The sequence below is a fragment of the Lepisosteus oculatus genome, chromosome 7 (genome assembly GCF_040954835.1).
Source record: "Lepisosteus oculatus isolate fLepOcu1 chromosome 7, fLepOcu1.hap2, whole genome shotgun sequence".
NCBI classification, from domain to species: Eukaryota; Metazoa; Chordata; class Actinopteri; order Semionotiformes; family Lepisosteidae; genus Lepisosteus; species Lepisosteus oculatus.
The window spans coordinates 36,697,565-36,725,208 of record NC_090702.1 but is presented as its reverse complement, the minus strand read 5'-3'; the positions used below and the strand labels follow the sequence as shown (position 1 = coordinate 36,725,208).

The following is a 27,644-nucleotide window of genomic DNA, read 5'->3' as shown; positions in this document are numbered from 1 at the left end:
TCAGTTATAGGAGCACTGCTCATCCTTATCTTGAATTATCTAGACACAGATAACGTACTATAAGTAAACTAGTCAAAGTGGCACTTGGTTCAAAAATAGGTTGTGATCCAAATAGTTTAACAACAGCACAAGCAATAGATGAGGATTTTAATAAACAGAACTGGATAGATACAAGGGAAATTCATTTTAACATTGTTACATAAAAATAATACCAATTAGGATTTGGGACTTGAAAGTAGCCTGGTAGTATGTGTTTCATGTTTACTGTGAATACAAGCTATAAGCAATTCCAGTTTGAGAGATATAAACATACTGAAAAGTAAACAATCAATTCCTCCACTCCAAAAGTAAAGAGAAATAAATCACAATATTTCGACATAACACAAAAGTGTTTTTTTTCTTTCTTTTTACTTTTCAGTGTAGGATTTGCATAATTGTTCCTTTGATGCTCACACAATGACACAGCTAATTATACAGTAAATTAGTTTTCTGCACTATAAATTTTAGATAAGGTTAGTGGGTTCCATACCACTCTCCACACATAAAATGATTCTAATTTTCGTACAGGTTTAGAAGTCTACTTTTCGATTATAAAGTGACTGTTTCGTGTAGCAGTGAACCAAAGCATCTCTCACAGCCTTAAAATCCAATATCTCTGAGAAATACCCAAGGTTTCTGTATCATGAAAAAACAATGAAGTTTGCTCAAGGCCTGCTCTTGGGAGAGAAAATTATGTGTAAAATAATGCAGGATTCATTACTCAACATTGAGCTCTGAAAATGAGATCAACCAATGTCAATACCATGCTATGAAATGATGAGCAGTGATTGCAGAATCACTGCTCATCATTTCATAGCGTGGTGTTGTAAATACACATTTAAATAATACCTATTGACCTTAAAAAATAATATTTACTAAAAATATATAAATGCTTACACGTAATATATTAAGGAACACTGTCCATATTGATAAATCCTAAATCATCTTTAAATTTAAATCATCTTTAAACCATTAATAATCTTTACATTTTTATTGAAATGAGGCGAACAATTCAAACAACACAATTCATCAACTACCATGATGCGGACATGTTTGTTACATACTTTGGGAACCTTATTTATTAAACTTCTGTACTATTCTTCATTATTCTTAATGCTATTACTGGGTTTTTTAGTCTAAGAGCAGTTCTTCCAGCATGTTTGCTGTACAGTTTTCTGTTTTTACTGTACCGTTAAAAAAAGTGACACATAAAAGCAAATGAGTTTATTATTTTACTTTGTGATACCTATTTTTCAGAGCATAAGTCAATGGAAATTGTATGGATATAATAAAGTATATTAAGTTAATATTTGTGAAAAGATCAAGAAAAGAAAAGACCCAACAAAAATCTCATTAATGCCTCTGTAGTTCACTCGCATTTCATATTACAGGTTTATTTTATTACCCTTCATGATGCGTCATGATTTCAATGATTTCAATAATACATGCTTTAGAAAGGTTTCTGTGATCGCCCTCCAGTGGCCGAACTGGAGATTGATCTGACGTCAAACGGTAAAGTTATTTTCAAACAGTTTTGTACAGACGTAAATAGTGATATAGAACGAATTATTTGATACTGTATTAACTACTGTATACAAATTAAGGTATTTTAATGTTTCTGTGTAGATATCTAAAAGAAAATGTTTAATGCAAATTATTCAGTACATATCGAAAAGATTATTTAAATTTGTATTAGTTAAAAAAGAATTAAATTGGTTGTTAATTCCCGATAGTTTTGCTGAAACCACATCCTTGGAAACCTGTTGCTATATATATATATCACAAACTTTGTAAGAATCCAAAAATATATTCCTTTCCCTCTAAACTTATGTATTTGTATTCTCAGTGAGATACAGATACTACAAATATAAAGTCCAAGAAAATACATATTGCTACAGTTAGGTAATACAATGTAGTTGATTTATATATATTGCATTTGTCATAACTTCCAAATGAACAGTTAGATATTACGTAAAATAAGCTTTCTTCTCAATTCTCAAGTTCAATAACAAATCTTACTGACATACTTAACATGTTTTTGCACAAATATTTTAATGTAGGTTATTAAATTAAATACAATATGAAATCATGATTAGGGTACTAACAATCATGCACAGGATACCATTTACATTATGATACTAACCTACATGACATTGCAGTGAAATCGAAATAAAATATTATGAGTTATATTTGAGGTTTGAAAATCAGACTCATTTCTGTCAGTATTTCTTATTTGAAAACAATAGCAGGTAGACAGCATATTTAAAAGACAAGTAAAGGTTTATTTCATGCTGAAATGGGAACAAAAACACAAGATTTCAGCTGTGCAGCCTTCTTCGGGTGTGAACATTCTTTTGCAGCCTACACATGCCGACATAGCTACCTACTTGAACATATTTAAATTACCATCTTTATAGCATTATTGTTCTAACTGTGCCTGTGATAAATCACACTCATTGATGAAAATATTAAATATAAAATGTATTTTTTTAAATTGCTTCTAAGCAGGAGCCTGGTTATATACTAAGGCCAATCGCTTAAAATAAATGACAGTGATTAATGGGTTCTTGAAAAATTAACTAATGTTTTGGGTACACAACAATAGCATGGTTGCTTGACTTAGAAGTAGAATGTATTAGAATATACACATGTAATTAGCATAACAACACTTCCATTGGTGTGTAACTTCCAAGCGTCTCCATGAAAGCCTAGAAACTAGTTCATTACAATTAGCTTTTTGTATGGTATTAGTGAAACCAGAGGGTTCTTCCTGTTTATCTTCCCCAGCCTCCAGGCTGGATTTGGAGGCTGGAGACATCCATATTAGATTGTTATTTCATACAATCCTAGATTGTATGATTGTTTAACATTGCTTTTTTGGAGGAGACAACTCTCATCTTCTTTCTGTGCCTAACGTTTTTATTTAATTAGCCTGTGGATCAATTAATATGAACGGTCTGAGAAATACAGTACAATGTCAGCCCTCTCCACATGGAGTTGCTGTAGCCCAGACATCTACTGGAGCTGGCTAACTGAATAGAGCTCACCCACGTCAGTGCTGCTTGTATAGCTTTGTGATATAGAAGTGTAGAGAGTGTGTGAGAGACTAAGATCTTACCCAAGCTATACTGTATGTGGTGTTAGGTGAATATCCTGTGGGCCTACTAATCTGTAGTAAGTCAGACTTCTAGATAAGCTTCCTTAAATGTCTATTCTTTAAGGTGTACCATTATTACCTACATGGATCTATGCTCAATAGGCATTTAGTCTCTGACCAATAAAACTATAACTATATATTGTTACTTTTTTCTATTTCTGTGTTATGTATTCTGTATAATACTTGAAAATTATTTCGCCCAGTTCCTCATTTGCCACCACTCAGTAGGTTAGTAAATGTTATTTAGCAATATTATAGGCATATTACTGCTTTCACATTGTAAGATTGTTGCTCTGTTTTTGTTTTACATTTTTGTAACTAATTTAACTTGAAATTACTTGAAGGGATTGAAGGGATATTCTTCTATTATATCATATATGTTTAGGATATTGTATACACTATATATGCAATACAGTATATATGAACAAGTAATAGGGTTATTCTATGCTGAAAAGAGAAGAAAGAAAACACAATGTTACTCACACCTGAAGAAGGCTCCATGGCCGAAACGTTGTGTTTTCTTTCTTCTCATTAATTTATTTAACTGACTGTGCTGACTATAATTTTAAATAGATAGCAAATTTAATTCATTTTCAATGGTTATAATGCTTTACCAAGATAAAGTATTTTACAAAACAAGCATTCATCTGGTATGAAAAATATTGCCATATCTGTCCAAAAATAATATTTGGATTTTTTTTAAATAACTGGTACAGTTAGGGGATTTTAAAAATATGTTTTAAGTACTCTTAAGTTATATTTTGTATTTCCAAATCTACATTTTGCCAGATTGTCTTTTAATATTGCTTTCAGAAAAGTTGCTTTGGAGCAGTAACTTGTAAGAACTACCCTTTATTGCTCTTTGTTAATCTTGAAACTGATGGAATAACAACGCTCGGACGTGATCTACTAAAAGCTAAGAGACAGACGGGCCGAATGGTGTCCTTTCATTGCTAACGTTTCTTACAGTATGTTCTTAACGAAGGTGAATATCAATCTTTTGGAATGTGAAAATATTTACTATATACAGTGATGTGAAAAAGTGTTTGTCCCCTTCCTGATTTCTTATTTTTTTGCATGTTTGTCACACTGATACGTTTCAGATTATAAAACAAATTGAAATATTAGACAAAGATAACACAAGTAAACACAAAATGCAGTTTTTAAATGAAGGTTTTTATTATTGAGGATATAAAAAATCCAAACCTACATGGCCCTGTGTGAAAAAGTGATTGCCCCCCCGTTAAAACATAAATCAACTGTGGTTTATCACATCTATGGAAAGCTGAGTTCAATTTCTCTAGCCACACCCAGGCCTGATTACTGCCACACCTGTTCCCAACCAAGAAATCACTTAAATAGGACCTGCCTGACAAAGTGAAGTAGACCAAAAGATCCTCAAAAGCTAGACATCAAGCTGTGATCCAAAGAAATTCAGGAACAAATGAGAAACAGAGTAATTAAGATTTATCAGTCTGGAAAAGGTTATAAAGCCATTTCTAAAGCTTTGGGACTCCAGCGAACCACAGTGAGAGCCATTATCCACAAATGGTGAAAACATGGAACAGTGGTAAACCTTCCCAGTGTAGATACATTGTATAAGTATATTATGTATTTTACATGTATATTTCCCCACACTGTGAAAATAAGAAATGCAACATAAATGTACAGTAGATGAAACACATGTAATGCATGTAAGACAGCCTTTTAACTGAAGACATTGAGCGCTGAAAGTCCGTCTGACATCCATTGTTGTGTTACTTCACTAATTCCAGTGATGTTTCTTTCTTCTCATACTTGTAGCAGTAAGAAACGGGTCTTTGACTTGTGCCTTTCACTTTCCATTCATCCCGTGGTTGAAAAAACAAATATTTATTTAGATTCCTGTATGACAAGATAGGTGTATGTCTGTTAAAGAAATGTAGATGTTACCGATTACTCCTGGCTCGTTGGAAGGCAATGGGTGGCTGCAATTAAAACGTTATCCTTATGTTTTTGTAATTCATATTTTGAAAACAATATTTATCTTATTTTAAAAATAACACTCCCTAATAAAAGGCACAGGTTTTATGTTAATTCTATGTACACATATGGTGGTTTGAGACCCCCTGTGCTTGGAGGATGTAGTAACACGAAATTCGGCCCCTTTAAGGATGTAGTCGCTGACATTGACGAAATTTCCTGGTCTGGTCCTTGTGTGCTTCACTGAAAATCAACAAGAGAAACTGAGACGGGTTTTTCACGGAGGGGATTGTCATTAATACAAAAGAACCAAGGCAAGGAACTGTTCAAACATCATTTTTGGATACCTAATGGGGAGATTGCATTTGTAAGGTCAAATGTTTATTTTTTTGTCCCGATAAATCTTCGTTTTCGGGATATTTATTTTAAAGCGCTCAGCAGGTGCAAGGGAGATAAACCTCTGAATCCGAAGCAATCTCAGTGTTAATGAAACTTTGCTCCGATTTCCGTGCTGGGTAAGAAAGTTTTTTTCTTTTATGCAATTAAATCAAAAGAATTGAGCAACAGGTTTGACAAGGTTTGATTTTTAAAGGAGTGTCTGCGTTGTTCGGTCACGACATGTTACAATTTATTGGTCGGATTGGGTGAAATCGTGGCGTAACACGATGCCACAGATTGTGGCGTCTCAGTGTTGTTCAGTAAACAACAAAGCAAAAGAATAATGATACATCTAACGTTGCGCTTAGTGCAGTCTGTTTTGATATGACGATGATTGCTATTTCCGTAAAATAATTATTTTAAATATATGTCTTATTATGTACGCGCGTTTGAATGCAGTGTCAGAGCCAACACCTTCTGTTGCTTTCCTTTGTTACTTTGTCGCATTTCTAACCACACTAGACGTGTTCTAGCTCAAGGATGTATTTCATTAATGATATACACTGTGTCAATTTTGAGGATTGGTAATCGTTGTCTTATTAAGAAGCATAACAGGAGCCCTAAAAAAAGTACTTGCTGTTTCCTGCTTCTTACTGTTACTATGGTGTGGAGGGCACATATTGATTCATTGCTTGAAACTAGTGAAAATGTATTCTATCTAGGGCCGGGGACAGCGGATGATAACAAATATTTCCTCTTAAAATATTTATAACGTATTTTAGTTGTTAGGAGACATTTCTTAACAAGTACAATTCAATCACCGACTTATGTGAAATGTAATATATATGATCTTTATAAATATTTAAGTTTAGGATGATGGCTTTGAACGTCCAAGACCTATTAACAGTTGTTATGTACCAAATGTTAAATTAATGCACAATTCACAGGGTTAGTCATGTTGAGTGTCACAAGCATACATTACTTATAAAAGGAGAATATATTTTCCCTCTTATTAATATTAGGCATAAAGATCCCCCCCACCCAGTAGACCCAGAAGGTAGTAACAAAAGATAATACACTTGGATTTAAACTATTTGTCATGTAATTCGGGAACTGTTATTTATCCGGTGAATATCTGAACAAATTGTAAAAATAAGTTATCAAATTAAGGAGTTTGGCTTGGAATAAAAATGTTTATGTGGATATATGAAGATATAGGAAAATAAACTACACTGACTTTTTTAACTTCAAATACTAACCCTTTTGTTCCTGACACAGTCTGGCTTTTAAAAAACCTAAACACATGTTCGATTGAACAGTGTAGAACAATGAGGCCCATAGTGTTAGGGACACCAAACTGTTGTATCCAAAAATAGCAAATAAGGTCAGAGTGTGATGTCTTACTTTAGGCTAAATAAAGGTTGTTAATCATTGTGGTTTGACGTATGCTCTACTAATCTAAGTGGTGTGCTGTCAGGTTTGTTATCAATTAAAGCATAAACTACAATGTAATTTTTTATTGTAACCGTGTAGCATTGTTTGCTTCATTACCTACTACTTTATAAAAATATCACGTTTTTAAGATGTCAGAGTAAGGAGTTGTACTGTTGTCTTGGTCCTGGTAATGTTGAGATAAATATTTCCCCCTTCCATTGTCAGAAAGCAGCTTATTTCTGCCAAAGATTTAAGAGGAGGAAAGGCGGGACTTTACTCTGGGTAGGTGCCAGTCCAACACAGAGTAGCAGCAATGCTAATAAGTTAAATATTAATAAATCTATATTTCTACATAGACTGACATCCTGTCCAGTGTGTATCCTGCCTCATGCTGGATAAGTCTCACTATGGCTCACTGTGCCACTGTATTGGACTAACCAGTTATTGAAATTGGATCAGTAGTTATTATTATATACAGTATGAGGGCAAAAAAAATAATTTTGCTCTCAGAAGTCAGTCATGCTCATGTGTGGTACTGAATCAGCAAGTGTGAATGTTTTTGTTTTACTACTTAGTACCTAACTTCCCCAAGTGTGGTGCTAGCAGTCATGCTGTAAAAGTGGCTGTTCCAGAACAAGAGGGCATTGTCATAGAGGAAGGATCATGGTTGTGAGGAAACATAGTTTTAGTTTGCTGAAGGTGTAAAACTGTGTGGTGTTCACAGGAGAGTTATGGCATAAATTGATATGAGCGAAATAATTTAAAATGAGTCAAGTGAACGGTTTAGAAAAGGACAGGTTTATCTTTTTTGTGTGATGAATAACAGTCTGAGTGACCAGTGTTTGATACCCCAGAGGACACTATGGCTGGGATTGATATGGTCTATATCAATAAATAGACTTGCTGCATTGTAGGTGGATCTCATGGTATAGTATTGTACATGGTGGAATAATTATAACTTTGTGTTTGTGCAAAAATGCCTACCAGGTGGGTGCAAAAATGCCCATTGATCAACACAAGTAGAGACATTTGTGAATATGTCAGTTTTCCCTAGAGGTATGAAACACAGGTGTTGTTCTGAAATATCACTGTGTTTTAAGATGCAATTAGACATTAGTTAATTGCTATGGCGGTGCCTTTATGAGAGGAGACTTGCTTCTTTTTTTGAGTTGTTTTTTGCGTGCTGCTATCTGAGTAATAATCACTTTAGTAATATGATGTTTAGTGATGCTTCGAGTGGTGTGTATTTAGGAGCTTGGTTTTGTACTGTTACCTCACCCAATTTACTGTCAGGTTCTCACACTGTTGGAGTTTCATCTTCTTTAGCCCAATGAAGGAAGCTGTCTGAGGGTGGAACCACAGTGATGACAAAGTTTCATGTAACAGTGCAGAAATGGTTCAGAAACCAACCAAATTCATTTTAACATAAGGGCATCCATAACTTAGTGAAGCTGTCTTGGAAGGGTGTGGATGTTCAAGGGGATCAATGAAATCTTTTCTACAAACAAAGTATATTTGATGTTTAACTGACTTACCCAACCATGCATCCGTTTTCTAACCACTTTATCCAGTACAGCTTCAGGGGGGAACCAGAACCTATCCCTGCAAGCAACAGGCACAAGGCTGGATACAACCTGGACAGGATACCAGTCTGTCGCAGGGCAGACAGACACAGACAAACATGCACACACTCACTCCAGGACCAATTTAACCAGAAGCCAATTAACCTGCAGTAAGTCTTGGACGGTGGGAAGAAACCAGAGTACCTGGTGAAAACGCACGTGAACATGGGGAGAAGAGGCAAACTTCACACATATAGCAACCAAGGTCTATAACTGGACCCAGGGCCCCAGTCCTGCAAAGCAGCAAGACTAACCACTGTGCCACTGTGCTGCTCCATTGTCTCATCATTGCATATAAATTATAATGTACACACTGCGGAATATTGGTACCAAGTACTAGGAATGTAACACTGATTGCCAGACCACAAATGTGCTATCATATTTCCAAATGGCCTGGATAGCCTGGCATTGTGCTAACTGGGCATTATGATTATCCTTGGAATTGTACCAGATGGCATGCACGCTTTAAAACATTCTTTAATGCAAAGTAAGTAAACACCACTTCAAGTAAAGCAGGGGGAAATAAAAAACCTAAATGATTTGTGAGGTTCTGGTTCTGGAATAATTGTTTTTTGAAAATTGGACAGGTTATCTGTCTCACATATGCTTCTTAATGTAAAATGAGCAATTGATGTCAGTATTCAGTAGCTAACAAGAAGAATTTGTTTTAAATCAATCTTAATTCAAACCGTTATTTCAATCCAAGTAACTGTACATGCCTTCAAATTAAAGAAGTGCTCACATGCAGTGACAGTGGCTGTTATTCTTATAATTTGTGTATCTGGAAGACTAGCAGCTGTAATGCTGTTCAAGTCTAAAGGCTAGCCAGTAGAAGTTCAAACAGTAACATACAGCTGGTTCATGGATGGATAGCTCAGTTACTCAATTTTTTTCACATACGGTACATGCTATAGTTGTATTTAAAACTCGATCGCATAGAGTTTCTCTGTCCTCCTGTGTGGGTGTGGGTTTTCTCTGGGTGCTCTAGTTTCCTCCCATAGTCCAAAGACATGCTAGAAGATTAATTGGCTTCTGGGAGAATTGGCCCTGGTGTGAGTGTGTGATGGACTCGCGTCACATCCTGCCTTGTGAGTGTATCATGCCTTTCACCCATTGCTTGCCGGAATAGACACCCCCATCACCCTGTACTGGATTAAGCAGTTAGAAAATGGATGGATGGGTAGTATATACCAGTGCTTTAAATAGTCAGGAGTGCCTAAGATCACTTGTCATTCATTGATCAAAAAGTACACAATTGATCATTCAGGCCTTTCTTTTAAAGCCATCCACAAAATGCTGTCTGGCATTTGGAAACCGGGATGGGTGGATAATAATTCTGTAATGGTAAATGGCAAAAACCCTTTCAGAAAAACTCTTAGCATGTGTGTTTCAATAGTTCTTTGTTTTTTTTCTGTTGTAGAGCTTCAGCAAAACAGAACACTTATAACATATACAAGACAGCAATGCAGTGAAAGAGCTTTTTTTTCGTAAAAGAAAGCAGAAAGAAGCAAATAAGCCCAGGGGCATCATTTGAATTTACCAGAATGCTCCCTTGAACTGCCACATGCCCTCTCGCTTCCAAGTATTAATTTTTCTGTAGTTTGTCGGCAATGCCAAGAAGCTTTACTTTCCTGTTTACATAAAAACAAACACAAGACCACAATCAAATGTGGCTGCAGCCGCCCAGCCAATGGCTTCTGAGAAATAGGAGGCACACTGCTCCTCAGTGTAATCCCCAGGATTAAGCAAGAATAGGAGAATTGGAGGGTAGCAACATGGAACAGGTGATCCCTTTTAGAAATGTGAAATCATATGATTATGTAGTCATGGTGAGCTGCGGTATAATATGAATAGATTTCTAGCACTTGAAGAGTTTATAGGCTGTTGACTTCTGAAGCTCCACACTTCAAAAGCAACTAATTTCCATCTAATTTTTTAAAGCTTTGACTTTAATTAACTGAACAGTTGTTGATATGTTTTTTTTATTTTCTTTTAATGTTTACTACTGACTGTATAATTTTTGTTGGGGGAAGTTTTAAAGCTGTCATGATTTATGCCAGATTATGCATAGTAGGATAGGAAAACACTGCTGTTCAAACGTCCTTTTTATCATTTCTCATGAAAACATGACATTGCAATGAGTAATCATTTTTGTGTTTGTTTTCATTATAATGTAGTCAGTTTTAAGAATTAACATTAAAAATGAAGTGCTTCAAATCAGCAAGATAATTTAGGTCTAAATTACAGTAAATCATCTTTAGCTCTTGAAATAGTCCAACTATTTTTCCAACTATTTTTTAAATTTGTACATTTGAATTAAAACCTTTACACAAGACTTTCACTCTAAAAAACAGGCCAGTTGGAAAAATCTATATGCTGATGGAGTGGCATTTATTTACGAAGAAACTGATTATCTCTGACCAATTGAGAGACTGACTATTCATCAGAGCTCTGCAGTAATAGAGGAGTGTTTAAAGTTCTGTTGTTTGACCTATATACAACTAACTGACTAACCAAGGTTACAATTTTTTGACTCGCAGTATGTTCATACTCTCATCCTTTTTTACAAATCATAGAGAGATATTACTGGAGCTGTTTCAACATTGCTGCTGCTCTATATAGTTGTTAAGCAGCAAGACCAGCTGAGAAACCACATATATATAAATAACTGTCACACTAAGGAGTGCTGTTAAGGATTCTAGCAGGATGTTTTTCTTTTAGAACTTGAAAGTTTCTGTGTATCAGAGATCACAAACTAGCTTGATAGAGCCTGAACAAGTTTGCAATAATGTATTGGCAAAAATTGCACTGTCCTGGTGTGCAAAGTTGGTATACACTCAAGAGGGCGAATGCTTAGGCAATCAACATATTTTAGTTTAGGATTTTCCTTGGCAGGTTTTGCTGACGTTTAACTATTGTTCAACCATATAAGTGTTCAGGTTAAGCATTTTTATACGCCTTTAAGAAATGTGTGTGCATCGTATGTTATTAAATGATTTTCATTTGCAATTAAATTTGACATAATTGGGAGGGATAGATCAATTTGTAAGGACTGTAGATGATTTATTAGTGAGGTTGTTCATTTGATTTTAATATTTTTAGTGATAGGAAAAGTGTACATTAATTTAAACCAAGTAACAAGTTGCAACAAGTAAGCAGAGATCAGGATAAAAAGTATTATCAATTGATTTCTGATTAAAATGATTTTTGATAATGTAACAAACATATTACATAATGTCATGTTTTTTTCCCCTTAAATGCAGTTTGAATTATTCTGCATTTAATTTGGTAAGCCTAAGCTACTGTACTGTTGCTTCAGTTTTGTTAATAGATGAAGACCATTGATGTTTTAAGTGACAGTTGTAGGAAAAATATGACAGTGACAAGAATTCAGAAAAAAAACTATAGAATAGCAAACATCTTATAGTGGACATCTAGTTTAAAGCTATCATTTTAGAATTGTTTTGATTCACTCTTTGGCAAATGTGAGCTACACACTGCTTAATTGAGATGACATTACTAGTTGTGTGTTGATAGGTTGTTTTTTACAATATGAATATTTAAAGCTTATTCTTCTTTCACAAATGTTTACAATAACAATATAAGCGTCAGACATGTGGAGCATTGTTTCTGCACCATTTTATACAAATTTGTGAATGGCTAACACTATCTACATATGTCTACTATGTCAGCTGGCAAGCTAATTTTCTGAGTTATACCCTTGGGGTTTGTTTTTGAGCTGCATACCCTGAAGTAAATAGATGTTATGTTTTAGGTCCATCATTCAAAGGATGATCAATTATAAATTTAGGTTGTGTCTTAGTGTTTGTTTTTACTAAATTTACATTTGCACTTTTAGATTTTTTTCACAGGTATATAAAATCCCTATGATCCTGCTTCTGTATGCTATGTATGTCTATTGTTCAAATACTGTTCTATACCAGGAAAACGGTAACTTAGTCTCTTTCTACACTTAGTAATACTTAATAGGAATACGATTTATATTTTCATAAAGTTAAGAATGTGGAGATCTAGTTGTTGTTGTTTTATTATTATAGCTCATATCTGTAGCTGTCCACTACTAATACTATTCTAATACTAATGATATATGTGGGTTATTCCATGGTAACTAAACCAAAAAGGGGCATTTTGTTACCTCAGATTTTATTAGAAAACCACCAAACCCCCAGTTTATGATGAGATGAAAAATGCTAGTCATTTAAAAACAATACACTTCAGTATGTGTCTTGACAAATGGCACCCCAAATTAAAAGGAAGTGGTCCTAAATATGCCTTTAAGATTCCAACTTGTTAAGGTACCGGTTTTCTAAAATTTGTAAAAGGTTCAGTTCATAAAATCTCCTCATTAATCCCTGATTACTCCATCCCTGCAGAGATTGTAGTTTTCTACCATGTTTAGGTGAATACAACCCATTGGTGATGTGCTGCTTGTGGGGGGTCACCAAGCAATTACCTATTTTCATTTATTTTGATGAGATCTATGAGAATCAAGCAAAACATTTAGTATCTATGAATGTTGCATGTCTGAAGTTGCAATAACCTTGTGTTCAAGCATTACTTAAGGTCATCTTGGCAAAGATAAAGTAATATAGTGCTAACAAAACTGGCAGTTGTCTTCCATTTTGCTCTGTGTAGGATCTATAAAAAAAGATCACAGGTTGCTCTGCCAGTGATAATGTTGTGAAACTAAGCTGTCATGAACTCATGTGGGAAATGTGTGCACTACAGCACGTTAGTATGTAAATAAAAGATTATCTTAGCAAAGTTTATGTAGTTGCTACATACTGGTAACTAGTATATCCTGCAAAAATAAACTTAATATAAATGGTATGTTTTTTTTTGGTTACAGGACAGTGTAATACGTACTACCTGGTACTCCAAGAAAGCTGAATAGTTTAGTAACCATTTTAAATAAGAACTTTAATAAACTTCTTTTTAGTTTATCAGACGTATTCATTTCAACGTGGTGACCGTGTTAAAACAGGCCATTGTCCTAGAAAGTCAATCTCAGCTATGTCTCGAAATTGAAATTGATGTATGGGTGATGGTGTGGTTTGACAATAAAGAGGTTCCTGGTGAAGTGGAGAACATCACAGTTGATGGAGCACACATAATAATCTACAGTGGTGTCCCATCCACTTTGGATTCTTGTAGAAGAGTACCTTGGTATTATAATTTATATCTGTTATTCTATAGGTTTTAAAATGCAGTGAGGTTCAGTTTTGGCTGTTCCAAATGTGTTGCAATAAAGCAATTTCCTCTTGTACGATTATAACCATTCATCTCGACAGGAAGCACAGTGCAAAGTTAAAGAAATGCCTCATTTTGTTTAGGACTGTGTCATACTTTGATTTAATCAAAGCGGCAACAGGCTGTTTTGACCATTTAAACATTTAATCATCCACGAACAAAAAGTTACTGACTAGGATGTTTTAGATTTCAATTTTAGACCTAAGTTTTTATGAAGGTATATCAAACAAAATATAACAAATATCTGTGGTACGTTTTGAAGGTTTCCCAAACAAAGGTTTTTAAACATGATATAAGAAAAATCCAATTTTCAGATGGGCTAAATTTTGGAAGACTGGCTCCGAGTGTGAATGATGACAAGGGGTACACAGGAATCCATATTGAAATACTGTTTCATAGTAACACACCTTAAGATCATTTGCCAGGCAGGCATCTCTCGTCTCGTGCCTTGGTCTGAAAATGTCACCTATCAGGTCTAGATTGATTAAAAAAATGTTGAAATTGTTGTAGAAACTTTAAATTCCTTTAATTAACCAATGTTACACGAATAGAAGAAACCATCAATACAAATAGTATGTAATCGCATTACCTCACGCATTAGTTTTTGACCCTTGAGTGCTATGTTAGTAATCAACATAGAAAAAGAACTCAGGGTTTCCTCACAGCTGGATGATCAGGTCACAAACAATTAATGTGTCCCTTTGTTGCTTTGTTGTAAAAAAGAGTTATTGCCTCAATGAGTGCAAAATCATAAACAGAGACTCAGTAGCAAAAAGAAAACAATGATCGCTTGATGTAACAGATAATAGCAAATAGCCATGCATTTAAAGCGTAAAGCTCTTCCTCAGGCAGCATCATGGGCAGCTTACATCAATCCTTTGATCAATCCTACATAATCAAAATAGTTGTTGTGGTCAAATGGTCAAGTAATGTCTTGTTTAGTTACAAGAATAAGATGGCTAGATAGTTCACAAGCTCATACAGTAATTAAGCTGTTTGATTGCTAAGAAGTGAGGGTAGGGACAGGGACAGGGACCTGAGGGTTTGGAGGCTACCACTTGGCCTAAGCTTTTTCCTGCCAAAAAAACCTGGATTAACAGCTACTGACATCTCACCTCAAGGATGGACCTAATAGAAGTTAAGCACTTTGAAAGCTTAAAGTTGAACCTGGACACCCCTCAGTAACAGGTCCTTTACCTGACACCAAAGCACCTGCTTTCAGTAAATAAGATATAAGAACATAAATTACAGAAATTCCTTTTCATTTTTTAACTTGTTTGTGAATTGCTGTTTTTTATTATAAGATTATTTTAATATTATTTACCAGTGCTACATTGATATTTTGAGTCTTGCTAATAAAAATGCCCTTTTCTGTACAGCATTTATTTACTGTTTGCTGTGTTTTGCTCAGATCAGTAGATTGTGTGTTTTGTGTTTGCACACCAATCAGTGTCTTTAATTTTATGCTGCGGCAACAGAAAATGCTGATAAGTGTAGTATTAAGTAATTAACCTGTATGATTTGTTGTTGAATTAGTTTACTGTACAATTGTTCCTTCTTTAAGATAGGTGATATGTACAGTTTTCAGTAAGCAGTCATTAATGACAGAAATATGTAGTCTGTGTGTTCTTTTGTTTTGCTCTTTGTGGAGTTGCATTTAAAACTGAAAATAGGAGGTACTGCTTTATTCAAAGAAGAATTTACCTTGCCACGTTATCGAATCCAGTACCCTGACTCTTTTCAAGAAATGGCTATGTAAGATCCTTGTATCAATTAAACACTAACTTCAAAACTGGTCGATAGGAGACCATTTGGCCTATCAGCTTTTGCTTTGCCTGTTTCTGCACTCAGTCATGAGTTTCTGAGTTTTAAAATTACCCTTATTCAAGCACATTGTTTACAATAACCTGCAACTTTAAACAAAACTTTAATCAGTCATTCCTCAGATTACTGACCCTTATTTCTTAGGAAACCATGATTATTAGATTATTAAACATGCTCATGAAGAACATTTTCAGAAGAGTTCCAAAGGATTTAAGTCATCACACCTGAATGAGGGGATTTAAACTAATAATTTGGTACGGAGTTGAAACCAGATATACATTCCCTCCAACGCTTCAAGAACTTAAAGCAAATTTTAATATTCCCCATCTATAAAAATCAGCCTGTGATTAGGAGCATGTCTGTATCAAAAAGCAAAAGGGACATCGGTCCTCCAGGACCGGGGTTGGGAACCACTGCTGTAGTTTGTGCCTGATTCTTGTTTCATTATTAAGACAGTTCATTGCAAATAACACTAGACATACAATTTATGGTTGGTATTCCCAATGTGGTGCTGCACTGCATAATTGCGGTGCTCTTTGGAGCTTGGGATCTGACTTCTCTATGTAGTTACAGGAGTTTAATTTTCACTCACGGATTGTAAGGCACACACAGACATTCTGTGGTTTAATGAGATTTTGCCTTAAAAAAAATCTTTAAAAGTGCAAGCCATTAAAAGTAACACAGCTATATAGTATAGCAAAAATATGTTTGAGCAACCTTTAAAGTAGTGATGCCTTTCTGTTTGGTTAATTGCACACTGTGTGTCTAATGGATAGAAAACTTTATAGGAAAATAAACTTTAGAAATATAGGGAAAATAAAGGTCTGAGAGCAGTACTTCAAGATCATAAAGGGAATTAATAAATATTCATAATGTTTGACTTACACTATAGTGGATTATGATATTGCTAAGTATTGTTTTGAAATCTAAAAGCAGTTAGAAACCACTTCAGGGAATCCCAGATGTTAAAAACAGACTTCCCTTCTGCATTATCGTATCCATTTCATTTCTAAAAGTGCTTTTTAGCCATAGTTTCTCTGTCAGGGCTTCATAAGTGTGACTTCACAGTCAGCCATTTCATCAGATTGATCATTTTCTCTTTGCAAAATGTTAAGATCTCCAGTGACTTGAAAAAGTATTCAGAATCTGCATGCTTTTCACATTTTGTTGCTTTAAATGTTGCAGCCATGACACCTTGAAATAGCAATTAATATTTGTTATATATTTACAGTACACATCCAAAGCAAATAAACAAGAAAAAAAGAAGTAAAAATTTTATTAGTTTGAAACAATGGAAAAGTCGTGCTTGTATAAGTATTGAAACACATTGCTGTAGGAAATGTAAATTAATTTATGTACACAAAATGACCTTAATGATAAGCAGAATCTCTCCATGCAGTACTAGTGGCTCTTGTGATTTCAAAATAAATACACCCATCTGTTTGGAGTTTCTTGGCCAGCTAGTGATTTTAACCAGAGCTGCAACCACGAAGATGAGGGAGCTTTCAAAGCAACTCAGGGAAGTTGTATGAAGTCGCAGATCAATACAAGAGTATTAAAACATTTCAAAGACTTTGAATATCTTTTTAAGAATGGTGAAACTATTTACGAAGACGTGTAAGGCAACCGGACACTGCCTAGATCTAGCCAGTGCCTCCAAACTGAGCAGCCGGGCAAGAGTTTTGTAACATTAATTCAAAGCACAAGGCCAAGGCTGCACTGGGGTCTCCTTAGGATAAGAAAGTGAATAATGTTCTTGAATGATCCAGTCAAATCAGGGAATCTGTGAAGAATCTTGAAATCTGCTGTCAGTAAGTGATCCTGAAGCAAACAAAAGTTTGAACATATCTGTCCAGAAGAATGGAAAAAAGTACACCAACTCAGTGCAGAGTGCAGAGTTGGTGGAGACTTACCCCAAAAGGAGTGTGGCTGTAATTGCTACGAAAGGTGACTACCTGAATTCTCCTGTAATCAATGTATTTCAGTACTTTTCTCTTTAGTTTTTTCTAATATTTGCTGAAGTCTTGCCCTTAAAAGTTTTTAATATCCACATGCAAGTTTTTAATAAAATATTAATAATAATTAATATATTAAATAAATACATGCATTGTTCAGTGTGTGATATAATATGCATAGTGATTAAATAATTTGTGCATAGCCTGAAATTGCTAAAACTGTGCAGTTTCACTGTAATTGGAAACATTGCATTATGATTTGGAAACTAAAACAAAATACATTTACAGCACTAGCAATATGCCCAGATCTCCAAAATCTAGCTGTCTTAAAAACAGGTCTCCTAAGGAAAACCACAGCCCAGGCTAGCTCAAGCATTGTCACTGTGGTCCTGAACTGTGGGTTTAAATGCTTGTTTTTATACCGGCTTCATGTGTCTCTGTTTTCTGTTATTTTGTGTTCCATCATGGATTAATAATAGCATCATCTTTAAATATTTCCTGTTACTTTGAAATCCACTCAGCTGAAAGTTTTGACACATTCTTCTTACCTTTTCTTCATTAAAGTATTAGCCAATTTGCGATTGATAAATGAGACACACAGGGAGGTGAGGGGGTGTGGGCTGGCACAGCTGATTCTTGTTTGTACAATCCAATACAAATAGCCAGGGAGGGATAATGACTTTTTGAGCCATGAAGTTCTGTCTGAGTAATGAAGAAATGTAGAGCATGTTTAATCAACATTGTATTTTAGCTCTCATTCTAATATGAACTGTTTGCACATTTGGTCTAGGTAAAAATGTTTGGAATAGCTTGTATGAACCTTGCTGTCATTTGCTGTTTTAAAGCAGTGAAACGTTGTGTTTACAGTAAGACTTTTTTCTCGAAGTTTCTATTTGTACTGTAAATGGTGAGAAAACACTGACAATTATGCTGCATTCACTGTATGCATTGTAAAGGTCAATAGGTAGATTAGGATATATAATGAAGTATTAGGATACAGTGTACAGTATGTTGAACAACTATTAATAAAAACTAATTTTTCATCATATGCCTTTAAACGTTATATAATTCCATTGTCCTGAAACAACCCAGTGGTATGATACTGCAGTGTGAACATACTGTACATTGAGTGTGTGTTATTCATGAAATTGAACAGAATGACGGTATTTATTTTGGAATGAATTTCAGAGGATTATCTTTTTAGTCTGCTGCCCCCAATGCATAGGTAGTAATAAACCAAAACGTATTATTATTACATACTAATTAGAATTTGTCTTCTAAACAAACATCTTCTCTTTAATTCTTCTCATTTAATATTGAGGTAAATTGATGAAATTCTTAAAACTTTATTCTTAGTCAGTTCCGTAACATTATTTCTACCAGGATGTTGATTTAAAGAAGCAATTTAGAATTCCACAGTAGAGTTTGTACATTCAAGCACATTCATGTTTTGTGCTTCTGTGTTCTCTGCTATGTTAATCTTTTCAGCTCTTGTTCTGATATCCTTTCTTTTTTCCTCTAGGGATGCCATTCATCATGTTAAGGTAAAGCAGAAGATCTCTCTTTTGAACATGCTAAAGCGATTGGACAAAATAAGGTTTAGAGGTCACAAGCGAGATGAATTCCTTGATCTAGCCGAATCTCCCAATGCATCTGACAATGAATGTAACGATGAAATTCCAGTGAAACCTCGGGCTTCTTTAAAAGACACTGAAGATATCAGAGACCCTGTAAGTACATTTTATGCCATTTTGTTATCTTACTATAACAGTTCTTACACATTGTTTTTATTCTTTACTGATGCATGAACAGTAAAGCATGTCTAGCATGGATAGTGTAGAATTAGGGTACAGTGTGTCTAGTTTATCTTATGTTTGTATGCCTCACACTTACGGTTAACTTAACTAATGTAGTAATCATTTGCTTAGATGTGCAGTTACATGCAGTTACATGTGTCACAAGCCTCTTTCATTCTTGTAAGTATTTAGTTCTGTGTCTTTATAATGGATTTTCTGTACACCATTAAATATGATGGATCAATTTTAGATGTAAATGTTTTTAATCAAATGTGGTATTAAGAGTTTTTAATTTTCTTGTTTATATGATGGAATTTTTACCTAAATATTTCATATTGTCATAACATGAAAGTGAATATGCTCATTGGGAATTAAATTGATATCACAACATATTTATGAAAAAAATGTGTTTTATTTTCAGATAATGTCCTGTGTCATGCAAGGTGTCTCTTGAGGCTGTTGCATAAAATCCCAAGTCAGAGAAATTCTAAAGAATTAGGGAGAAATTGTGAATATCGCAGTGCTACCGAACTGTGTTCATTTAAATACATTTTAATAGCATTATTATTAGTAGTAGTAGTAATTCAGGCTAAACATACTTTGTCAAGTGTTAAGATATGTGTAGTGAAACAATTTGTTATTAATACAATCAGAAAAGGCCAATTTCACTGATTGGTATTCAATATAAATGGTCAAATAAAGGCAGTTTAGGTTTCTTGAATTTTAATCTGTACTACACTTCCGTGAATGTATGTTTAATCTATTGCATATGGAGTAAAAATCACTTGAACTGAAATGACTGTCCCTGATACTTTGATACTTTTTTCATTCATTTGAGATTGACATGAACTTTTTTGTGTTGTCCCTTTTTATTCCTTTTCTGTTAATTTGAAACAGATGTGAGGCATATGTGGCGTTAGCATCTGTCGTCCTCTTTATTCTTTCTGCAGTTTAACTGTGAATATTTAATTAAATTCCATTTTAAAAGCTAAGCTATGGATTGTACTGTGAAAACAAAAACAAAAATTAGGGAGAGATTGTATAATAAATCACGTTATACAAATTTCATAACAAATCATTTGCTGCAATAGAAAGTCTCCACTACATGATGTCTGCTACACTTATAAAAATGCCAGTTCTGATTTGGACTACATTTGGACTGCAGTGCAATGTACCCAGCCTCTGACAGGGTCAGGGCTTGCTTATGTGGATTTAAAACCATGATCTCTTGCTTCTCAGGCGTCTCAGTCAAAGACTACAATGAGACGCTTTGCATTTGGTAGCAGCTTAATTAAAAGAATGCAGGGTGGACACAGCTCAGGAACTACTGAACCTATAACGCTAGTATCAGACTATGTTGAATTACTGGTCCTAAAGTTTTCATGGCAGTTCAGAGGAATTACATAACTGCAGTGTGGGTAATTGGGTGTACATGTTTCACCAAGTGCTGAGCTTATCATTTACAGGCAAAGGCCTGGAGAATGATACCTCAGACAGCTGCAGAAAGCATGATTAGTCACGTCCACAATAAATAGTATCCATACTCCCTGGCACTGTCCGTATGAAAAGCATAACCTTTTCCTAAAGGAGCTTACATTTAAGGGCAGTAAAAAAAGAAAACCTCTTACAATGTCAGTTAAGTTTTGATTCTTTCTCACTTACAAAGGAGAGAAGCCTGGGTGAAAAAAGATTATCTTTACAATTCACCCTTATTGCTGACTTTAGCTCTTTGGTATGCAAGCACAGGAAAACATGGAATACCACTGTTAAAATGAGTAATAACTCTTGCAGATTTAATTAAAATTAATTTTATGCACACTATTTTTTCCTCTCTCTAACATGAAAACACAAAACACACTTTTGTTTTCTTAAGAATGCAAAACTGTTGTGCACTTTGACATCTGCTTAGTATATATTTCCCAAAATCCTAGTTTATAATTATATAACATTATAATATAATATTATATTATGCAGTTTTATGAAACTCAGCACATTAAATTCTTAGTATAGCTGCATACATAATGTTTCATTGGAAGTTTACAGACTTTTTCGCCTAGAGCCAAAATTATACAACACAGCTTCAAGGAATGAAAGAACAAAAATGTATGAGGTGTTTATTTTCTCACATCACAGAGTGTTACATAATGCATCTTAAGTTTTTTTCTGTTATACCCTAGGCTGTTCTCTGTTCACCATACGCAATGAGCTTTTTCCATGGACACCATGGACACAAAAGTTGTGCAGTGGTGTTCATGATTGTGCAGATGTTAATGATTTGATCTGGAAATTAAGAAGGTACAAGAAGCGAAAAAAGTAGGGAAAACATGCCTGTTCCATATTATGGAAACACTACCATATTCATTATAACAGCAATATTCTCATTACTAATTTGTATTTACTGCCACATGTAATAAGATTTTCCAAATAAGCTACTGTCTTTATTAGATTAGGCAACTGAAGCATGTTGTCGTGTTTATAGAGCAGGGCATCCTCTTCTGATGGTGTCCTGCTTTGACTGTGCTTACGGATAATCCTGCAAATACAATGGCAGTGCATGACATCACAGATCTAATAAGTAACATCCTTGGTATTGTACTTAACTAAATCCATAATTGACAGATCTGATGCAGTATTGTTTTCAGAATAACAAAAATAACATCAAATGGTTATAAACAAAGGAGGAAATTAAGTTTAACCCATGATTGTTTCTCACCTTTACCATTACCAGACTTTCTTACAATATAATATAACTACTTTTTCTGATATACAAATCTAGCCTCAAAATAATTTTCGGGGGTATTCACTAGAAATCATTGGCATAGCATAGGCTTTGTTTTTTGTAATGCACTGACACCTTCATTTATTTTTTACACAACAAATATTGTTTCTGTTAGTATGTTTCTGATTTGAAAAACTGTTGTCCAAAACAGTAGGCACAGATCATATTTGCCATACAGTAGACTTGGCATTTTGCTTTTAAGACTAATGGCTTCAATAAGGATAAATCTAATGGAGAATTAAGCACTTAATAAAATTATTTCAAAACAATGGTGATTGGTGAAAGAAAATAAGTAGAGTCTATTGCAATCACAGGTAAAAAATTATATTAGAAAGACCAACAGAGATGAAAAGGAGTATTTTAGTGGAGGCTAAAATAAATAATAAAAGGTTCTTTCAATACTACGACTCTATATGATGGACAAGGACAATAATGTTACATCTCTGGACAGTGAGAGGGACATGAGTGATGCTGAAATAGTTTTTCGCAGAGGTATTCACTAAGGATGGTTAAGATGGGCTGAATGGCCTGTTCTCATTTATAGCTGTTCTTTTAGCTTTCCTTAATTTATCCAGTAGGTGTTTTTTAAAGTAAGTCCTAATGCTAAGTGTCAATGTGTTCTATAAGGGAAATTAATTGCCAGTCATTATTCCCTTTGCTCTTACGTAGTTCACTATTCTCACTACAGTGTGAACAACTTCTGCTGAGTGCCCTCTAGATGTTTAGTATAGTGCAAAGGCAGCCAGACCCATTCTCTTATAAATCAAGTGCCTTTGTTGTTCCTTTAGTTGATTTTACTGAAAAAAATTCCTTGGTAGTTTCATATTTGCCATTAATAATAAAGATTGAGAGCTGTGCTGTGTCCTTGATTCAGTGCTGTCTGCAAGAGCTTATTCATAACATAAAGCACTGCACGTTATTGTTCAACTTAGAAGCCAAATCTTACTTCTTCATGGCAAGTAATAGTTCTTTGTGACAAACTAATGCTCTTTAACTTTATTTGGGTGCAGAGAACAGCATGCCAGAAGATTTGACCATGCATTCTTTGATTAGCTTTAGCAAGCGTTTTATTTTAAGTGCTCTTAAATGCACTAACATAAAACTTGCCTTTGTAGCTGCTTTTTGAAATGCCACTTGTCTCACAAAAACATTTTGCTGAAATTAAGTTCACAGCAAGGTTATCAGCTTTCCTTGCTCATTCCTGAGCTGTTAAGCAGATGCCATAATTACCATGCTTCATTGTAAAATGTCTATAGAGATCATAGTCTTTGAACATGGCCATGTTATCCTGTCAAATCCAACATATAGCCTTCTTATTTTCATTTGTGAAAAAAAATGTATTTGTTAAAATGCAAACACAAACTTTTTTTGCAGTATTTTCATTGGTCACACTCAAATAAGAAAATGTCCGCCACTGTATCAGTAGCAATTTCACCAGATAGCATACAGGACATTTTAACGTGTAGATTGATGCAATAATCACTTTTAATACATATGAGCATTTGTAGTTAAAACCATTTGTCTTCTATCTTCTGCTTTTTCTAGCAATGGGATTTTGGAATTACTGTTGCAGCTCAAAATAGTTGACATGGGCAATATAATCTGATTGTATCTCAACTTTTTGTCTTTTAATTTTGGCTATTTTTAGGCAGATGCACAACTATATATATGTTATGTAATATAGTTTATCTATTCTTTGAATTAATTGATGATCATTTCATGCTTGCATAGGTTTTCTGTACATGCAGTGTAATGCAATTATGTTGGATTTCAGTGCATTTCAGTATTCAGTCTCATGTGAAGATTTGTCACATTGAATCTTTTTTTTTGTTTTTGAAGGGACTTAGTCATCTTCCCTTGAGTATTTGTTTAAGCTTACCTTTTGTGTTGATTTTAAATCAACATATTTAAATGAAACAGGGAGGAGATACCACTGACATCAGTGGAGAAAGTATAAAAAATGAATTTAAAAAAAACTCATGCTCAGAAGTCATTATAGTGTTACTGTTTCAATTTTCTTATTTATTGAAAGGTTGGATGTCAATAGCTACTTTTTTAAAACATTTTATTTTGTAAAATTAAAGAAGTGAAAATTTGGGTATAAGTACTTCATGGGCATATATCAGACAGTAGTGTCTTCTTCTGTTTCTTCATAATTAGAAACTATTAAAAGTCCAAATCATATCTATTTCATAAATAAAGATTAGTTGTGCAGCAATCGCTTTTTAAGCTTTAACTACAGTAAGACTTTACTGGTGCTGTTAAATGTTAGTAGTTTGTTACATTTTCAAAAGCATTACTATGTACAGTGTCCTTCAGATTTATTCATACCACCAATGAGATAGGAACAAAAAACATCATGTGATATAAGATCTACAGTTTTAGAGATTAGATTTTTGAAGTTTTTGGGGATATTCCAGTTTTCCTTATTGTGAAATCCTCAGGCTAAAGATGTTCTTTCCTAGTTCGATGGATGTCTAAGAGAGGGAGAGAGATTTTCTTTCACCTTTTGGCGTTTGTGCTGCAAGAGTACAGTAGATACAGATCCATATAGTGCTGGGTCATATTCTTTTATTTAAGATTTCAGGGTATTCCTCTTGTTGGACTGTCAAGGTATTGCATATGCTTTAAAGTTATAAGAACTAGCATCTGGGATGCTGGGTCTGTTGAAAATAGGCCTCTAGGATGCAGTGTTCTGCATATAGTGTAAATGTTGTAAGTGTCTAGTTTTGTGTTATTTTATTATTAGCAAATTATTGTCTATCAAATTGTTATGACTGTGCTAGGGAATAAGGAAAATTGTTCTACTCAAATGCTTGGATATCAGGTTTTAATTAATTCAAGAATATGAATAAATCTAGAAATGTTTCCAATGTTTTGATTAAATAATTGGTAACATTGATCAGCAGTTTCTGGAGCATGCAGAGTTCCTGTTTTCTGGAAGATAATCTATTTAACATTTGAAAGACTATAAAAACAACTATGAAAGGAATTGATGCTTAGAAGTCAAACCTGGAGAACCAACAATACTTTTTTTTTATAACATGGTCATGAACAAAATGATCACTTACAATCCTTTTTAGTTGTTTTAAGAAACAAATTATGTTTTTCTGGTGCTACTGTTAAACATGGCCATCTAACGTTGATAAAACATGGGAGATATCAATAATTTGGTTTTTGTAGTGTCTTTACAAGATCCTGGTAGATCTGTGATGTTCTGAATATAGTTCTGATTTTGCAAAGTTCCAGTTGTGTGAGCTGGGACCACGTCATCTTTCAGCCCAATACCGTATGCAGATTCCTTTAAAGAGACTTAAGACTTTCTGGTCAGCTCTCTTGATAAAAGTGATATTGCTATGGAAAGGGCTGCTTTTTTCCTGTAAAAAGTGAAATTTAAGGTAGTGAGTAGTTCAATAGCTAATATCTGTCAATTTCAATTTTGTAGATGTCAAATAAAGGGAGGAATACAGTTTTTAAGTATGGTGAATCAGTTGTATTAATGAATACATAGTTCAATTAAATATTAAACATCCTTCTATCCATTTTCTAAGAGCATTACTAAGTACATTACTGCAGGGCAGCTGGAGCCTGTCACTGTAAGCAACAGGCGCAAGACAGGATACACCCTAGTGGGACACCAGTCCATCCTAGGGCACACAGACACAAACACACACACTCACACCAGGGCCGGTTTTCCCAGAAACCAATGAAGCTTTCCGCATGACTTTGGACTGTGGGAGTAAAGTAAAGCACCTGTAGGAAACCCATGCAAACACGAGGAGGACATACAAACTCTATGCAGATGTCTCCCCAGGAATTGAACCTAAGGTCTGGGAGGAAGCAATCCTAAACACTGTGCCACTATGCTGCCCTAAATTAAGTGTTAGAAGTAAATGTAGGTAAAACAAAATGAGAAATTCTCATTAGAAATTTAATGGTTTGATTTTAAATCTGAAAAAAATATTTCATTGTTAGTATTTAGAAAGCTCACAACATAAAGTGCAGTTAGGGAGCTTAGGTTTATCTTGTTCACTATATACCAATATTTACCGGTATGTGCTGGCTAATTCCTTTCTGTTTAGTCTATAATGGTTGACCATTGTGTTTAATATCCCTGACTTGATTGTGCTGCATTGCTTCCATGCTGCAGATTTAAGAGAATGCAGCTCCCTGCTATCGGTTCTTTAGGAAGCAGCCACGTGATCCGTGCCTATTTTAAGATTAGTTTTCTTTAAAATACTGTAAAGAGTACCTCCCTCTTTTTATATATATTTTTTCATTAAACCAATGAAAATGCAGGAGCTATGGCTCGATTTTAAAGTAAAATAACCTGTTTGGGAACATTTGTTTTTCTTGGGCAATGATTTATGGTATATCCCTGCAGCATTCTCACTGGCTCCCTCCCTTGCTCAGCATAGAGCTGTGGTGATTCATTCTGAAGCAGCAAGGAACCTTAAAATGCTGTGGTTTATACTGAGAAAGAACTGATAACTCCAAAATGTTCTGATCTTACACCACTGTAAATCTTACAGTAGGCTTGGTTAAGAATCTTTCTTTGTCTGCATGTTCTTTTTGTTGTTATAGAACAGTTACTTAGCTCAGTGCAGATCTCTGTTTATCGCATATGAATAGCTAGTTTACAGAGCTGTCAAGAAAATTTGTAGCATGTCTGCATTTGAGCAATTGACTCATTAAGAAATATAAGAAGATTATAAGAGGTTTGTATAAGGTTTGTTTTAATCTTTTAGAGGTGCAAACCAAGGAATCTGTAAGTTTCTTTCTTAGTTATGCATGCCGATATTCACATTTCAATATGTGTTGGTATTTAGGCTGTCTAGCTAACCAATTTCATTAATATTTCATTTTTTTCCTTTGTCTCTGTGTTTAGGCTGGTACAGGAACTCTTGCTATGGCTTCAGCAATCCAAGATTTCCAGAGAACAGAATCTGAGAGGCTAAATGAGATCAAGGGTCATCTTGAAATTGCCTTACTGGAAAAACACTTCTTGCGTAAGTACTAAATGCTATTTATTTAAGCTCCTACAGTTATAAATGTGAAACAGAGATACTCTGACTGTTCTCTGCTGCCACAGATTTTGATAGTGTATTTTAGTATATACCTGTACTCCACCACAAAAATGTGCAGGAATTCTCTTTATTTTCATTTGGGTTCTTGAGAACTTGAGTTGTAACTTTGCAATTTATTTACAAATCAATTTATATACAAATACGTGCTTGTACAATATAAACTGAGCTGAAAGGTTTACATTTAGTTGGTAGTGTAAGGTGATTAGGGTATTATATCATATTGTACTGTACATGCAGGTATCTGCATATTCACAGTGCTACTACTACTGAGTAAATACAAAACACAGTTGCAACTCTTTTCATAGTTCTTAATGTTGTTGCACATTTTTAGGTGGAAGGT

The 27,644-nt window shown here is 34.5% G+C and overlaps 1 protein-coding gene across 6 annotated transcripts in view; it reads left to right on the top strand.

Annotated features, from left to right (window-relative positions):
- The first annotated feature begins 5,383 nt into the window (after positions 1-5,383).
- Positions 5,384-27,644, top strand: part of gramd4a (GRAM domain containing 4a) — a 75,392-nt gene continuing 53,131 nt past the window's right edge. For 2 of the 6 annotated variants that reach the window (XM_006633437.3, XM_069192456.1), the window contains exons 1-3: positions 5,384-5,673; positions 19,165-19,372; positions 27,106-27,226. In XM_006633437.3, coding sequence (XP_006633500.3) covers positions 5,645-5,673; positions 19,165-19,372; positions 27,106-27,226 — 358 coding nt within the window. In that variant the 5' untranslated portion in view covers positions 5,384-5,644. Of the gene's footprint in view, positions 5,674-19,164; positions 19,373-26,626; positions 26,749-26,783; positions 26,936-27,105; positions 27,227-27,644 lie in introns of those variants that run through there. The other 4 variants (XM_069192457.1, XM_069192460.1, XM_069192458.1 and 1 more) reach the window with 4 other exon arrangements.